This window comes from Lepidochelys kempii, chromosome 14 (assembly GCF_965140285.1).
Source record: "Lepidochelys kempii isolate rLepKem1 chromosome 14, rLepKem1.hap1, whole genome shotgun sequence".
NCBI classification, from domain to species: domain Eukaryota; kingdom Metazoa; phylum Chordata; order Testudines; family Cheloniidae; genus Lepidochelys; species Lepidochelys kempii.
In genome coordinates this window covers 19,456,198-19,473,155 of record NC_136393.1, presented here as the reverse complement: position 1 = coordinate 19,473,155, position 16,958 = coordinate 19,456,198, and the positions used below count along the sequence as shown (strand labels likewise).

The 16,958-nt window shown below is 39.1% G+C and overlaps 1 protein-coding gene across 4 annotated transcripts in view; it reads right to left on the bottom strand.

The window, feature by feature from the left end:
• Positions 1-5,770: 5,770 nt before the first annotated feature.
• Positions 5,771-16,958, bottom strand: part of FOXK2 (forkhead box K2) — a 64,484-nt gene continuing 53,296 nt past the window's right edge. For all 4 annotated transcript variants that reach the window (XM_073311249.2, XM_073311251.2, XM_078848405.1 and 1 more), the window contains exon 9: positions 5,771-8,928. In XM_073311249.2, coding sequence (XP_073167350.2) covers positions 8,732-8,928 — 197 coding nt within the window. In that variant the 3' untranslated portion in view covers positions 5,771-8,731. The remainder of the gene's footprint in view (positions 8,929-16,958) is intronic.

The following is a 16,958-nucleotide window of genomic DNA, read 5'->3' as shown; positions in this document are numbered from 1 at the left end:
GGTAAGCACTGGATTAACTTTTTTATACACACCCCTTTAACAGCAATGTTATACTGTCCATCCTAAAGGAAGTGGTCTATTATAGGAAAACTGCCTTATAAAGTCTCAAGAATAGCTGATGTCCCCTTTTTAATAAAGGGTTTAGGGATAAAAATGGTAAACTGAGTGTAAGATCTGAAACTTAGCCAAAAGTACTTCATATTAAAACAAAACTGAGGAACAGGCTCTAACATCCACTCCCCATAGGATTGAGGATTATCTGGCCCTCTGCCTACTCCCTATTCTACTCATCCATGTAGGCACTAATGATACTGCAAAGTATGACCCTGAGCAGTTCAGACATGACTACAGGTCTCTGGGAGTAAGGGTAAAGGAGCTGGGGACACAGGTGGTGGTCTCTTCAATCCTTCTAGACAAAAGTAGGAGCCCATGCAGAAACAGATGCATCCTAGAGGTGAATGTCAAGCTGGGGGTGTGAGCATGGCTTTGGTTTCCTTGACCAGGGGATGCTGTTCCAGGAAGGAGGACTGCTAAGCAGAGATGAGGTCCAGCTATCAAAGACAGGGAAGAGCATATTTGAATACAGACTTGCTAACCAAGCAAGGGGGGCTTTAAACTAGGTTTGAGGGCAAGAGATAAGACCACAGGTAAGTGGGGAAAAATATGCAGAACAGGGTCAGAATCATAACAGGGATAAGAGAATGTGGGTATCTAAGTATGAGGAAGAAGCAAGAACTTGAAATGCTAGTTAATAAACAACTAGGCATAGCTGGCATCCCAGACTTGGTGTGATAGAGAAGGGTACAACTTGCTCAGGAGGGGAAAAGTGTTCTCTTACAGATCAAAAGCTGTATACACTTGGACTTGTACAAAGTCTCTGGTAAGATAAAAGGGATTAAAAAAACCAACAGGGATGTTATGGTAGGGGTCTATTACAGACCATCTAACCAAGAGGAGGAGGTGGATGAGGCTTTTTTTAAATAACTAAATCAGCCAAAGCCATGGTCATGATGGGAGATTTCAACTACCCAGACATCTGTTGGGAAAACACAGAGCAACAAACACATTCTTGGAATGTATTAGAGATAATTTTTTTCAGAAGGTGGAGAGGCTGTTCTAGATTTGATTTGGACAATCAAAGAATTTGCAAGTGATCATGAAATGATAGAATTCATGATTCTAAGGAATAAGAGGGAAAACTGCACAAAAACAATTTCAAGGCGGCTTAGCAAATGCAGGGAGTTGGTAGGTAAGATCCCATTAGAAATAAATCTAAGGGGAAAAACAGTTCAACAGAGTTGACTGTTTTCAGAGACATAAGGCCATACCATCCCACTGCATAGGAAAGATAGAAAGCATGGCAGACCACTTTGGCTTAGCTAGGAGACTTTTAATGAGCTGAAACTCAAATAAGCCCTACAAAAAGTGGAAACTAGATCAAATTACAAAGAAGGACTATAAACTCTAAAGGGATAAAATTAGGATGGCCAAGGCACTAAGTGAGACTAAACTAGCTAGAGACAAAGTGTGACAAAAAAAATTCTACAAATACATTCGAAGCAAAAGGGGAGGGGTAGACTTGTTACAGTCAGGGGGGAGAAAGAGTATCAAACTATGGAAGTGGCAAAAGTCCTAAGACTTTTTTTTGTTTCAGTTCTCACCAAAAAGTTCAGTAGCAAGTGAACATCTAATTTAGTGAATGTCAGTGAAAATGAGGTAGTCAGGTTAAAATAGGAGTTAAAAATTACTCAGACAAGTTAGAGGTCTTCAAGCCATCAGGGCTTGCTGAAATACATCCTAGAATACTGACTGAGGAGATTCTTTGAAAAGTCATGGAAGAAGGGCATGACAGGCCAGGCAGCTTAACTTCAGTACCTGGAGAGATAATGGAGCAAACAATTTAAGCAATCAATTTGCAAATACTTAGAAGGTGATAAGTAACAGTCAGCATGGATTTGTCAAGAAGAAATCATGTCAAACCACCCTAATAGCTTTCTTTGATAGGGAAACAAGCCTTGTGGATGGGGGTAAGGAGATGATGCAGTATATCTTTACTTCATATCCTGGGCCCTATTACTAAAGTCATCGAGTGTCCAACACACACACCTTTCCATTACCAGGTAATAGGTCTACTCACTACAGGTTAAAAATCCTAGGTTTAAATTTAAGATTTTGAAAGGTTTGAGGTTGTTACTTTACAATAACTAATAGATCTAAATAGCATTTAATCTTTAAAAGATAGTAGAGCCAGTTGTCTTAATTAAAAAGCAGCTATACTCCTGGTGGAACTCTGTGCTAAAGAATTCAAAATTCTGCATATTTTATTTGTCAAAACAACACTATAATCACACCAGTTTCAATTATTTTGGTCATTTATTTCAAAATACCTGTCAACAAGCATATCTGTAACAATACAGACAAGATTCAGGAAATGTTTGACAAATAGATTCCTTACTAAGCATATTAATACAGAACTCTGACTAATAATTAATTTAAGCTACACTACAGAACCATATTCCCCACACCCCTCAGAAGCAGTGCAGAGGCTTGGGGGTAACAGAGGAGCTGAGGGAGAGGGAAGTAAATTGCTGGGATGGAGACTGGGTGTAAACTTGGAAGGTTGTTGGGTATCAGGGATATGGAAGGTTTCAGAGGAACAGCCGTGTTAGTCTGTATTCGCAAAAAGAAAAGGAGTACTTGTGGCACCTTAGAGACTAACCAATTTATTTGAGCATGAGCTTTTGTGAGCTACAGCTCACTTCATCAGATGTTTACCGTGGAAACTGCAGCAGACTTTATATACACACAGAAATCATGAAACAATACCTCCTCCCACCCCACTGTCCTGCTGGTAATAGCTTATCTAAAGTGATCAACAGGTGGGCCATTTCCAGCACAAATCCAGGTTTTCTCACCCTCCACCCCCCCACACAAATTCAATCACCAGCTAGCACCAGCAGGAGAGTGAATTTGTGTGGGGGGGTGGAGGGTGAGAAAACCTGGATTTGTGCTGGAAATGGCCCACCTGTTGATCACTTTAGATAAGCTATTACCAGCAGGACAGTGGGGTGGGAGGAGGTATTGTTTCATGATTTCTGTGTGTATATAAAGTCTGCTGCAGTTTCCACGGTAAACATCTGATGAAGTGAGCTGTAGCTCACGAAAGCTCATGCTCAAATAAATTGGTTAGTCTCTAAGGTGCCACAAGTACTCCTTTTCTTTTAGGGATATGGAACAGTTTGGTTTTTTTAGGTGCAGGGAGGGAGTGTTAGGGAGCTTCCCCCATGCAGACCCTGGCTGACCCCTTGCCTCCCATTCAGTCAGGCACATCTGCCCCTGTCCCAATGTATTCCTGCACCCTTATGTCTCTCTGCCTCCTGGGGCCTGGTACCCCCATCCCTATATAACTCTACACCTCCCTCATCACCATGTGGACCTGTGCCTCCACTCCCATTTAGCCCCTGCCCAAGTCTGTCCTCCCCTATGAGCCTAAACCCCCCAGCAGCTCCACACTGTCTGTCTCCCCACAGCCCCTGTCTCCTGACCTGGCCTAACAGGCACCCTGAAGAAGTGGCCAGGAGCTGCAGCTTTGTTCTATCCCCACAGCACCCTCTGGTGGGTAAAAGTGGAACTGCAAAACTTATTGTCTGCTGGGAGCTGCTGCTGCTCTTGCACCACAGCACCCTCTAGTGGGAAAAAGGCAAAACTGCAGCAACAGTTCAGCTTTTTTCTGCACACAAAAAAAAAAAAATCTATGGGGCTCATTAATTATGTGCACACAGAGAAGTGCAGAATTCTCCCAGAAATATAGCTAGCTCATAAAGCTGATAATAGATAAGGGGGCCTTCTTGACTTGATGAAGAGGTTATGTATTCATTGCCATAGTGTTGGCAAGACCCACAGATGTTAATCTATTGCTGATCAAAAGCACATGTATACTCTTAATCCAGAAGACATTGCAGACCCATTACAACTTCAGAGAACAGGAAATGCTCTGACACCATCTTAACATCTACAAGACAGTCCAAAATCCTGAAAAGAAAAATTGTTAGCCAGTACAATAAATACAGTGACAGGGAGTTCCCAATTCAATTTCTTCAGTGAAATTTCTACACATTTGCTAACAGCAAGAGTCACACCATAAAAGGATTAGTAAGAATTAATTTTCTTCCAAGTGGGTACTCACATTTCCAATAGGTCTCCTTTCAAAATGAGAAGGTAACAAGGTTTCCCACACACTCTTCTTCAACTGCGATGCTTTGAATACTGCTGTTTTTCTTACAGTTTCAGCACAAGAATGAAAGGAAATAAATATTGTCCCTGCACCTCCAATCAATGAACCAACCAGGGGAGATCATACTAATCTGATTTACATTTTAGAAATAAATTTAAAATTATAGCAATTTATATTAAGGCCTAGATTTACTGTAATCTATTGAACTCTAAATTAAAGAAAGCCAAAATGCTGGATGAAACTGACCAACACCCAGAATCAGGTTGCTGAAGCACTAATCTGGTTTTCGATAGCAGTATCATCTTCTGCAGGTTCAGAATGTTTTCATTTCAGTTCAATGACTAGTTCATTCAAAACTAAGCAAGCAGCTGTAAGTTAAAGCAGAAGGAAAGCTTGTTTTTTTCTTCCAATTTATGAATAAAAATGAGATGAATATCCAAGAGATGACTACCAGAAACAAATCAGTTCAATTCACTCACTACACAAATTCAAAAGGTTTTTGGTAACCCTGTTTCCCCTTTTGTGTCCAGCACATTTAAGGTAGGTTTACTTAATAAAAACAATTTGAAGTTGCTGTTTATGTGCATTTTTGATTGAATTCCAACTTCCATCCATTTGCAGACTGACACAAATCACAAGTAAAAAATTAATCTACTAAATAAATGCATCATTCACCATTTTGGAACAATAAAAAATCTGAATAAATGTATGTTAAGCTATATAATTGTTTGTATAAATATACTTTATCTTCTTGGTGAGCAAAAAGTAGTACCAAATTTAGTGTGAAGAATGTGTTTAGTTGCAAATCTACATGTTTAATGGTTAACATCCAATGAGAATCAACATCTCTAGAAAAATGACTGAAGTACAAAACTGATACTTAAATCAAGACTTCCTACTTTCTGATTTTAATCAGGATTAAAATTGGTGATTTAAATCATTTCACTCTGGAACAAAAACAATGAAAATTGAAAAAAATCTCTCATCCCTATTTTCTCTTCTGTCTAGTAATCTAAACTGGAAAGTGATTTACTCACCCAAGCACTTTCATAGATATCCTTGTGGTTAGTACAGGCTGCTGTACCTAAATCAGTGAAATCAAGAGTAGTGTGATAGTAAACTGTTGTGCATTTATGCAAAGTGACAAACAGACAAAAATCTGTGTGAGGGCTCAACATTCAGATAACTTCACTTACTAGAAAAAAAATGAGTGTTTTGTCCCACTGTAGCAGCAGTCCTTTCTGGTTGTATTGGGCTCTGAATGTGGCCCGCACGAGGAGAGGCCTGAGAATATTCTTGTTCAAGGACTAAAAGAGGATCCTATCTCCCAGGGGCTTCGGTTAAAGTCTTGCTGTCTGGAGTGAGTGCCACCACCCACTCCACCCCAATTTCATAAAAGCTAGTCTTCTCCTTGGAGAGGTGGGGTTTTGGAGACATTGCCAAAAAGAGTCACATCTCACAGGGAAGTCAGCATAAGAGCAAGACACAGACTAGCACTGGGTGCTAGTGAACACTTTAATCTTCCATATTTGAATCAGTAAAGTTAGAGCCAATTGTAAACAAGCTCTAAATAAGGCGTGAAGTTATAAAATGCTTTGGTCAAATCCCATTTAGAGTACTACAAGCTGGGTTGCTTATATTAGACACTTTCACAGCCTTTTTCATAAAAGCAGGGTTAAAAAGGAGAGATGGACACTGGAAGGAATCCAAAGGAAGGTAGTTAGCATAATACAGTACATCACAGTCATAAGAGGCAACTGGATCAAAGACCAATCAATATTAGACGGAGGCCAAACCCCCATATTTATGGCACATTTGGGCAAGTTTTTGGTCAGTCAAAGCCAAAGCAAGGTGGCTGTGAGATTCTACTCTGACTCAGTTCTACCACCAAATGTGTTTGACATTAAGCAGAGTATAATATATTGAACTACCAAAGGAACAGTTTGATTTAAAAATAACCTGACATTGTCAATTCATTTAGGATTGAATTTTAAGTAGTTAAATCCTGTACTGCATCCGTGGAAGAGGTTATGCATTTTTGTACTTGAGTATTTTTAGAGACTGCTTGGAAACCCACACATTAGAAGAAAAATATATCCCACAGTGTTCATGCACGGGATTTATCTCCTTTAATGAAGGCAAATTCCTGTGACAAACTCCAGGTGGCTCAAATGGTTTTAGTCAAGATCTGCTACCAAATTTCCATTTGCAGAACCTTCAGGGTATGAGAGAGTTAGTGCCAAATCTGTTCCATACGCGTGGGATCAGGAAGAGTATGCCAGCACAGCCTTTGTCTGCTTAAACATTCAGGACCAAGTCACCACTTGCTCTGCTATTAGCAGCTATATTGGCACGGCCAGTATAAACTCTGACAAGCAGCACACCTAAGTGAACACTTCATAAACACACTTGTTGAGTAACTGTTAGACTTAATTTAGTGACATATTTTGAATAATTTAACATTTATTAAAAAGATTTCACTCATTCACTCATTTCTAGTTGTGAACAGACTCACTTCTGAATATAAACCAAGTTCTAATCAGTAGGTTTATATCCAACTACTGCCTTGATTTTAAATTAAATCTACATGGCTGTGTATAAATTATGAAGTGTCCGATAACAAAAACCAGATTACTATCGAGGGACGCTTATTGTTCTACATTTTTTTAAAACTCCCATTAACACTTTGAGTAACATTCTGGAGTTTTACATCATGGATTTTTTAAAAATGCCTCTTATAAACTCAGCTAGTGTACAGTATTTTTCATAATTTTTAATATGTATTATCTGCATTGACATTGTAACAGCTCCATTTTGTGGATTAACATGATAGTACAGATTTCTCAATTTGGTCTTCAGGTATATAGAGTTTCCTAAAGCTGCCTAAATATAAGCCATTTCAGTCCATCGTGAAAATACAGATTTTTCTTTTTGAAATGGAAAACAAATATTTATATAAATAATGGCATAATAACAGAAAGTAACAAACTGGAATTCAAAGTTTAAACCCACTCTCCAGCCTTCACTCACCTCGCTGTATGAAGGAACAAGACATTATGTGAATTAAAGACTGAACAGCAACCTAAACTTTTAGTTTAATTTGGAAATGTAAGGTGGAATCTATTACCACAATTAAAGTGAATAATTACCAATACATTTTAAACTGTTCAACCGCAGAACACACACTTTAAAAAAAACAAACTTTTATTATAATAATATGGTAGCCACTGTTAGAAAACCACAACAGCTACTCTTAATGGAGACCCCAGAGGGTCAGTGTATGACATCAAAAGTTTTATGGATAAACTGGTCAGATTAATTTCTACAGATGGGTGCTTAAGCTTAAAAATACTGAATATACCTCTGACAAGATAATTTTTTACTCTCTTTTTAAAAGGACTTGTGATAAAGAATTTTCTCTTTTCTAAATGAAGAACAGTCTGTTATCTTAAACATACACAATATTAAGCGAGACTCTTGTTTTACTTTCGACTGGAAAAATATACCAGGGACAGTCAAAGTCAACACAAAGTAACAAACAGCAAAAGGTAGCAAGAAAGAGAAACAGGTAAGTGCAGCTCTGGTCAAATTCATAGCAGTTCTTTACGTCAGTTAACGGCTCATTTACATTGTAATTTCTAATCAGTTACATGCAAGCCCGAAGAAGCATTTGATCACTACACATGGTAATAAAATTTGATTAAATTTATCAGGCAACTGCTAAAATATGAAAATTTGCAGATGTAATAAAGTAGCTTTATCTGAACTTTAACAGAACAGACAAAAGTAAATCATTCCATTGGTTAAAAAAACCCTACATTCAGTTTTTTACGAAACAAAATTTCACATGAAAAGTATTGTGTGATTCCAAAGTTTCCGGAGTAGAAATGGAGTGATTTGAAATGTCGAAGACCCCATTATTTTGCAAAGAAATGAAAATACACCTCAAAAATTTCTAATTCCACATGTGAACAACAAAATACTGCATATCTACCAACAACTGCATTGGGTAGGTCATTATGAAAGGCTAGCTGCCAAGATGTAGGAAATGGCTCCTTGCCTCTGTTCCCTTTAAGGAATATACAATCGTTTGAAACCAGTTCACACTAAGCGCTTATCATGCTGCCATTACACTGAGATACTCAGTCCTTAAAATAATCCAATAAAGATTTTATAAAGCTGCGGACCTCCCCAACACTGGATTTCTCCTCAGTGTACACAGAGTTAGTTCAGTAGGGGGTGGGGAGGAGCAGGGTCACAGCCTCTGGAACAAGATGTTTTGCCGTTTGATTTTTTTAAATTATTGAGTTTTAAGGCCACCTGTGTTGTTTTTTCAGTGCTGAAAGTTGAAGTCTGATCACAGGGCCCCTTTCCCCACTGCGTGAGAACATGTTCCAATGTTTTAGGTGTTATATTTAAGTGTCTCCTTTTGGCACCATGGAGTTGATTTTTTTTTTTTCCCCCGAGAAAAAGAAAAAAGAAAACTCCACTAAGTTTCTAGTTCTGGCCGCCTTGATCACTCACTGCAACAGATGGGGTGTCCACATTAACAGCTATGACTATGCTTTCTCCATCCTCTGTTTTGATACGTTTAAGTTCCTGTTGTTCTGACTGGTCTCCATTCTGGCGTTTTGTTGGAAGAGATGCTGATGCGGATGCATGGGTTGCTAACATATGCAAAGGACTTGCAGCAGCTGTAAGAATGATAATGAAAAACTTCAGATTCCAAATTAATTTTGAAACAGACAATACAAGAGTCAAACTCTAATTAAACATTATGAATTCCTCTATTATTTGTTTTACAGCAGCGCATTAGAGGCCCCAATCTGGATTCAGGGCACATTCTTCTAGTCACTGAACAAACGTAAGAATCCCTGCCCTTGAAGAACTTACCATTTAAATAGTCAAGAAAAAGGGTGGAAGAAAGGAAGCATCTTCACTCTGTGGCCAGGGAACTAAGGCACAGAGAGATTAAGTGACTTAACCCAGCATCACACATGGAGTCTCTGGCACAGCTGGGAAGTGCTCTCTAGTTATTCCCCATTACTTCCTTTGGCAACAAGGGACTAGCATATTATGCTGAAGTTATGGTTTTAAATGTATTTTAAAACTTCACTCTGCACTGCATTTGCAGATTTCCCCAATATACTGATGTAAACAAGATGAACAGAATCTGGAATTTCTAGAAAAAAAACATTTACAAAATCAAAACCAAACAACAAAACTCACTGTTCTGAGAGCAGGGTTTGAATGGTGAACAAATAATGCAATGCTGGCCACACACTGAACAAGAAGGATAAAACGAACTATTGAGTGGCTGTTCATTCAGTAAGCACTGAATGAGGCAGGGGTCCTGTAGAAAAAGTAGTATGTGATCATGTAATTAAAGACTGTATCATAATGCATATGGAGGCTAAATTGAGGTTGCATGGGCGACCTTAATTTCAGCATTACCTAACTTGTGTGCTTGCCTTTGCCACCTTAATTTTTTAAGCATAGTTTTTGTATGCAACAGTGTAATGTATACAGCAAAACAAAACACTGATGCACTATAGTACAAAACCTTTCATCATATTGCTGACTTCTCTTTTGAAAGCAGGATCTTCTACATAGCAAAGTTCCACAGTCCTGTATAGCTAAATTAGGGTGTAGCTGATTAATATACATTTAAGTGCATTGCTACAGTTTAGCACAGTGAACAGTTAATGCTACATAAAAGAAATTTAGCAAGGTATTCTGCACCATCTGAAAAAATGAAATGTGTGTATCGTGCTTTTTAAAAACAACTAACGTTTATAGAAATGTGTGCACATACACACTCAATTTGGCACAGTGAAGACAGGAATGTTATGTTGCTGGACTCTTGCCAGGTTTGGTTGTATTTTTATTATTCATTATTTGCAGAGATTAAATAGTATGAATCTCATGCACCACATCCACCACAGTCGCTTTTCAAGCTTTCATTCATTTCTAATTAGGCATGTTTAAGAGAGCAAGGCACAGATGGAAAATTTACAGAAGCGGTTTTCCTCTCAAAGTTTTTTCGTTCAATTTTTAGATTTAAAGGACCAGATTTGTTGACCTGGCCGAGCTGAGCTCAGCGAAGTATCAAGGGAAGATAGCTTTAAGTCACCTTTGCTTCTCCCAAATCCTGAGGCCACCTTTGGTTCCCAGCGTAAGTTACTGTGGTCTGAAAGCTACGTAGCTGATATCTGACTGTTCGTGCCCCAAAGTTATTTTGGTGGAGATTTTGCTCTGTTGCATGATGTATGAGTACTGAGTGGGGCCTGCTGAAGACTGAGGATTCTGTAAGTGGCTGAACTGTTGCTGTGTAGTGTGTTTGACTAATCCAGCGTTTCTTAAGTTTTAGTGTTTAGGTTGGTGGTAGCTGTACTTGAGTAACCCCCAATTGTTACACATTATATTGTATTTCCTGTTGGAATATAGGAATAAAAGGGACAGAAGAGAGACCTAGCTGTCCTAGGAGCGGTATATAAACTGCATCTGAAGTCATGTGGCCAGAAAGGAGCCAAGGTCCTAAGAAGCTCTCTACCAAAGCAGTTGTCCCGCTCTACTACTCAGCATTTAGGAAAAAATTACAGGTCCTAGTAGTACTGTATAACATCCACTGCAAATACTACTAAAATACTAATTATTATGTGAGACAATGAAATATCCGAGGACTTGGAAATGACAGATGATAACTTTGAATTTAACAAGGACACCATCAGGCTACATACAAGAGCTTCCTTTCTGCACTCTCACAGCTCTGGTGAAAATAAAATTTCAGTTGGGGGGAGTAAATGTGTGACTGAAAAGTACACAAACCTCTCTAATTTTATAGACACAATACACCTCTGATCCTTGTAAATATGTCTCACATAAAAAGGATGACATTATAAAGATGATAAAATGTAGATTTTTAGAAAGCAGCTCATATTCTTCTTTGGTGTTTACACCACAATAATCAATGAACCCAATGGCCAGGAATGGGGGCAATGTACAACAAAAATAATTATTTGGCCAAAAATAGGATAAAGAATTTAAGGGCAATGTTTCCTGCAGCAGAAAAATCCAGCTCCCAATCAGAATAAATTAATGGGCAAAGGAAAATAAATTTCAGCATCACCTTGAAAAGGCAGCTAGACAATATATGCAGCACCATGGTTTGCAAAATCAATTTCTGTATATAGTGACTGAATCACCAGCATCTGGAGTATCAGCATCAGTATTTTAGTCAAGATCAGTTTAACATCCTGCAACACTAATTTAAATGAACAGAAGACTGTGCAAAGACTGATTTTGCTTTTACCCATTCAGGAAAGACATTAATGGTTGTAATGGAAAATGAAAATGAAATAGAGATGAGTGTCTATAGGAAATTTGGTTTGCAGACTAGACAAGATTTCATTAACACTTTATTAAAAAGAGTTAAAAGCCACTTGTTCATTCCAATAACAGAAACATGCATTTCAGATAGATACTCTGATTTTAAACTTCCTTTATGGATCTCAGACAAGTACTCCTTTTCTTTTCGCGAATACAGACTAACACGGTTGTTACTCTGAAACCTGTCATTATGCAAGGCACTGCATTTAGCCGTATGGAGTGGAAATCTATCAACTGCATGAAAAAACTTGAACAGATACAGACAGACATCATCTTCCTTTCCAAATGCAAACAGATGGACAAAAGGACTGAAGGTAAAAAATCCATTACAATCTACATACCACACAGACTATGCTGACAGCTTGTGCTACACGCCCTCAAAGAAACTGCAGAACCACCTGATCAACATCCTCTACAGCGAACAGGGAAAGATAAAGAATGAGCTCTCAAAAATGGATACTCTCATAAAAAAACAACCTTCCACACAAACTTCCTCGTGGCTGGACTTTACTAAAACTAGACAAGCCATTTACAACACACACTTTACTTCTCTACAAAAGAAAAAGGACACTAAACTTTCTAAACTACTACATGCCACAAGGGGCCATAGCAATGGATCCCTCAACCCACCCAGCAATATTGTTAACCTATCCAACTATACTCTTAGCCCAGCAGAAGCAGCTGTCCTATCTCGGGGCATCTCCTTCTGCCCCTCCACCCCCACGAACATGATACAGTTCTGTGGTGACCTAGAATCCTATTTTCGACGTCTCCGACTCAAGGAATATTTCCAACACACCTCTGAACAACATACTAATCCACAGAGACCTTCCTACCAACACTACAAAAAGAAGGATTCTAGGTGGACTCCTCCTGAAGGTCGAGACAGCAGACTGGACTTCTACATAGAGTGCTTCCGCCAATGTGCACGGGCTGAAATTGTGGAAAAGCAGCATCACTTGCCCCACAACCTCAGCCGTGCAGAACACAATGCCATCCACAGCCTCAGAAACAACTCTGACATCATAATCAAAAAGGCTGACAAAGGAGGTGCTGTTGTCATCATGAATAGGTCGGAATATGAATAAGAGGCTGCTCGGCAGCTCTCCAACACCACTTTCTACAAGCCATTACCCTCTGATCCCACTGAGGGTTACTAAAAGAAACTACAGCATTTGCTCAAGAAACTCCCTGAAAAAGCACAAGATCAAATCCGCACAGACACACCCCTGGAACCCCGACCTGGGATATTCTACTACCCAAGATCCATAAACCTGGAAATCCTGGGCGCCCCATCATCTCAGGCATTGGCACCCTGACAGCAGGATTGTCTGGCTATGTAGACTCCCTCCTCAGGCCCTACGCTACCAGCACTCCCAGCTACCTTCGAGACACCACTGACTTCCTCAGGAAACTACAATCCATCGGTGATCTTCCTGATGGCACCATCCTGGCCACTATGGATGTAGAAGCCCTCTACACCAACATTCCACACAAAGATGGACTACAAGCCGTCAGGAACACTATCCCCGATAATGTCACGGCTAACCTGGTGGCTGAACTTTGTGACTTTGTCCTTACCAATAACTGTTTTACATTTGGGGACAATGTATACCTTCAAATCAGCGGCACTGCTATGGGTACCTGCATGGCCCCACAGTATGCCAACATTTTTATGGCTGACTTAGAACAACGCTTCCTCAGCTCTCGTCCCTTAACGCCCCTACTCTACTTGCGCTATATTGATGACATCTTCATCATCTGGACCCATGGAAAAGAAGCCCTTGAGGAATTCCACCATGATTTCAACAATTTCCATCCCACCATCAACCTCAGCCTGGACCAGTCCACACAAGAGATCCACTTCCTGGACACTACAGTGCTAATAAACGATGGTCACAAACACCACCCTATCTCGGAAACCTGCTGACTGCTATTCCTACCTACATGCCTCCAGCTTTCACCCTGACCACACCACACGATCCATCGTCTACAGCCAAGCTCTGCGATACAACCGCATTTGCTCCAACCCCTCAGACAGAGACAAACACCTACAAGATCTCTATCAAGCATTCTTACAACTACAATACCCACCTGCGGAAGTGAAGAAACAGATTGATAGAGCCAGAAGAGTTCCCAGAAGTCACCTACTACAGGACAGGCCTAACAAAGAAAATAACAGAACGCCACTAGCCGTCACCTTCAGCCCCCAACTAAAACCCCTCCAACGCATTATCAAGGATCTACAACCTATCCTGAAGGACGACCCATCACTCTCACAGATCTTGGGAGACAGGCCAGTCCTTGCCTACAGACAGCCCCACAACCTGAAGCAAATACTCACCAGCAACCACAAACCAAACAACAAAACCACTAACCCAGGAACCTATCCTTGCAACAAAGCCCGTTGCCAACTGTGCCCACATATCTATTCAGGGGACACCATCACAGGGCCTAGTAACATCAGCCACACTATCAAAGGCTCGTTCACCTGCACATCCACCGATGTGATATATGCCATCATGTGCCAGCAATGCCCCTCTGCCATGTACATTGGGCAAACTGGACAGTCTCTACGTAAAAGAATAAATGGACACAAATCAGATGTCAAGAATTATAACATTCAAAAACCAGTCGGAGAACACTTCAGTCTCTCTGGTCACTCAATTTCTGATCTCAAAGTGACTATCCTTCAACAAAAAACTTCGAAAACAGACTCCAACGAGAGACTGCTGAATTGGAATTAATTTGCAAATTGGATACAATTAACTTAGGCTTGAATAGAGACCGGGAATGGTTGAGTCATTATAAAAAGTAACCTATTTCCCCTTGTTTATTCCTCCTCCCCCCTCCCCGCCACTGTTCCTCAGACGTTCTTGTTAAACCCTGGATTTGTGCTGGAAATGGCCCACCTTGATTATCATACACATTGTAAGGAGAGTGATCACTTTAGATAAGCTATTACCAGCAGGAGAGTAGGGTGGGGGGAGAGAAAACCTTTTATAGTGATAAACACCCATTTTTTCATGGTTTGTGTGTATAAAAACATCTTCTGTATTTTCCACAGTATGCATCCGATGAAGTGAGCTGTAGCTCAAGAAAGCTCAAATAAATTTGTCTCTACGGTGCCACTAGTACTCCTTTACTTTTTGCGAACACAGACTAACATGGCTGCTACTCTGAAACAAATCATTACCGTAATTCAAAAGGATAAATCCAATTAAACTAAATGGCAAACAAAAATTTAACTGATAACAGGAAATGTTTTGTTTTGTTTAGAAAATAAGGTATTAACCCGTGCAAACTACTAGCCACAAGACAAGGCAGCATTCAAAAAATGACAGTCATATGGATATGACCATCAAGTTACATTTAATAAGAGAAAATCTATGAAATATAAGCCCCCATGCTTCTGGGCATAAGCAAATGCTTCAGTTAACACAACAACTTCCCGTATGAGTAGTTACTCCAGAACCGTCCATTAAGGTTCTTATCAGCTTTATCTGAAGCACCTGGTACAGGCCACTGTCAAAAATAAGATGCTGACAAAAAATGGATCGCCCCTCTGTTCCTGAATGGCAAATTCAGGGTGGAGTGATGAAAGTTAAGGCAATTTTAAATTATTTAAATCAAAGATTAAATCAGGTTGAAGCTTTGTAAAACTAATTGAAAATGTGTGCTATGGCAATTTTAGATTTAGATTTATAATAAATTATAAATAAAGTGGTTTTTGTTTTTAAATGCCTTTACTGAAAGGGGTCTATTTGAATTTTACAAAATTGCTGTGGACAAAAAAAACGAAATATTGAAAATTAAGGCTCTGATTCTGCAAATACTGTACATACACATCTAATTTTACTCACCTAAATTGTCCCACTGACTTCAATGGAACTACTCATGGACTTAACTTTAAGTATGCATCTAAATGGTTATAGCACCAGTGACTAAAACTGTACTTTTATTAAAAACTTCTCCTAGTGACAAAATCTTTGTCATTTCAAAACAAAACTGTTTCAGTGATAATATTGAAAAGTTACTCAGATTTTCAACAAAGTTATTGCAAACTTTTTTTTCTATACAAAGGCCAATATTTTTTAGAAGCCTAAAATTAGGTTCCTAAATACAAAGCCAGACACCCTAGAATGGCATTTTCAAGAACGCTTAACTGACTTCAGACTGAAAACCTTGATGGAGGAATATAGCTTTGTTGAAGCATTACAGATATCTTGACCTGTGGAAGCTCATTATATTGGAAGGAGGTGTCAGCTGACAACCCCAATAGTCTGTGCTATCTCTGCATTTTATGTTTGCGTTTGTGTTGTTCTCATAGTAATGATATTAACAAAGGCCTGGACTTGACTTTTCCAAGCATACTTGAACAAGTTAAGTAGGAAAATCTCTTAGAAAGAAGTTCCTTTGTAAAATCTGAAATTCCAGGAACAATTAGGAAACTTAATTAAAGAAACAAGCATGTATAAACTGAGAAGAAAGCAAAGAATTAGCAACATGTAGATTAATCTTCTTTAAATAATCAACAGAAGATTTTTTTAAATCATAATTTTTTAATTCACCTTGGGCATATTTATTTCAAAGGGAAACTGTCAAAACAAATAGGCACGAAATTAGATTTATCATCAAACCAAACCAAAAGCTGTATTTGATATGAATGTACCTTTGTCCTGCCATCCAATCAGACTGCCTACTCAAAAACTGAGACGTCAGAGGGTATTAAGACAGGCAAGCAGCTTCAAAAGAATCCTTTAGAATTCCTGTAAATTTTAATATATTTTTTTTTCCACAAGCTTTGGAGAAAGGTACAGCAGAAGAATGACCTAAAAAGCCGACCCACAAAGAAGCCTTGCACCCAGTTTGTTCTTGACCACCCGGAGGACTGGTTGTCCATTTTAGTAGTACTGCAGCCCTTGCTTTGCAGGAACGGAGTTTTCAAGAACTAAAAAAACATTTTAAAAGTTATTTTTAGGTTGGGTTTAATTTGGGAGTTGTCATCCCTGACAGTGCCCCTTTAAAAATTCCAGAGATTAAATTCCTATTCTGGTAACAATCGGTGAAAGGAGACACCAATTGTCTGTCTCACACACACACGTATATCTATATATACACTCTCTCTCTCTATATATATATCTATATATCTATATAGATATATATATAAAATGTAAAAAGGCTGCAGATGGCAAACAAACTGTATGTGCAACTCTAGTTGCTTTCAGTGAGGGTACAAAGGACAGAGGAAGGAATCTAAATAATGAGATTTTACAATGGACATTCTGAGAAACTGTACAAATTTGCTCATTCTGAAGGCAGTTCCTACACTGGA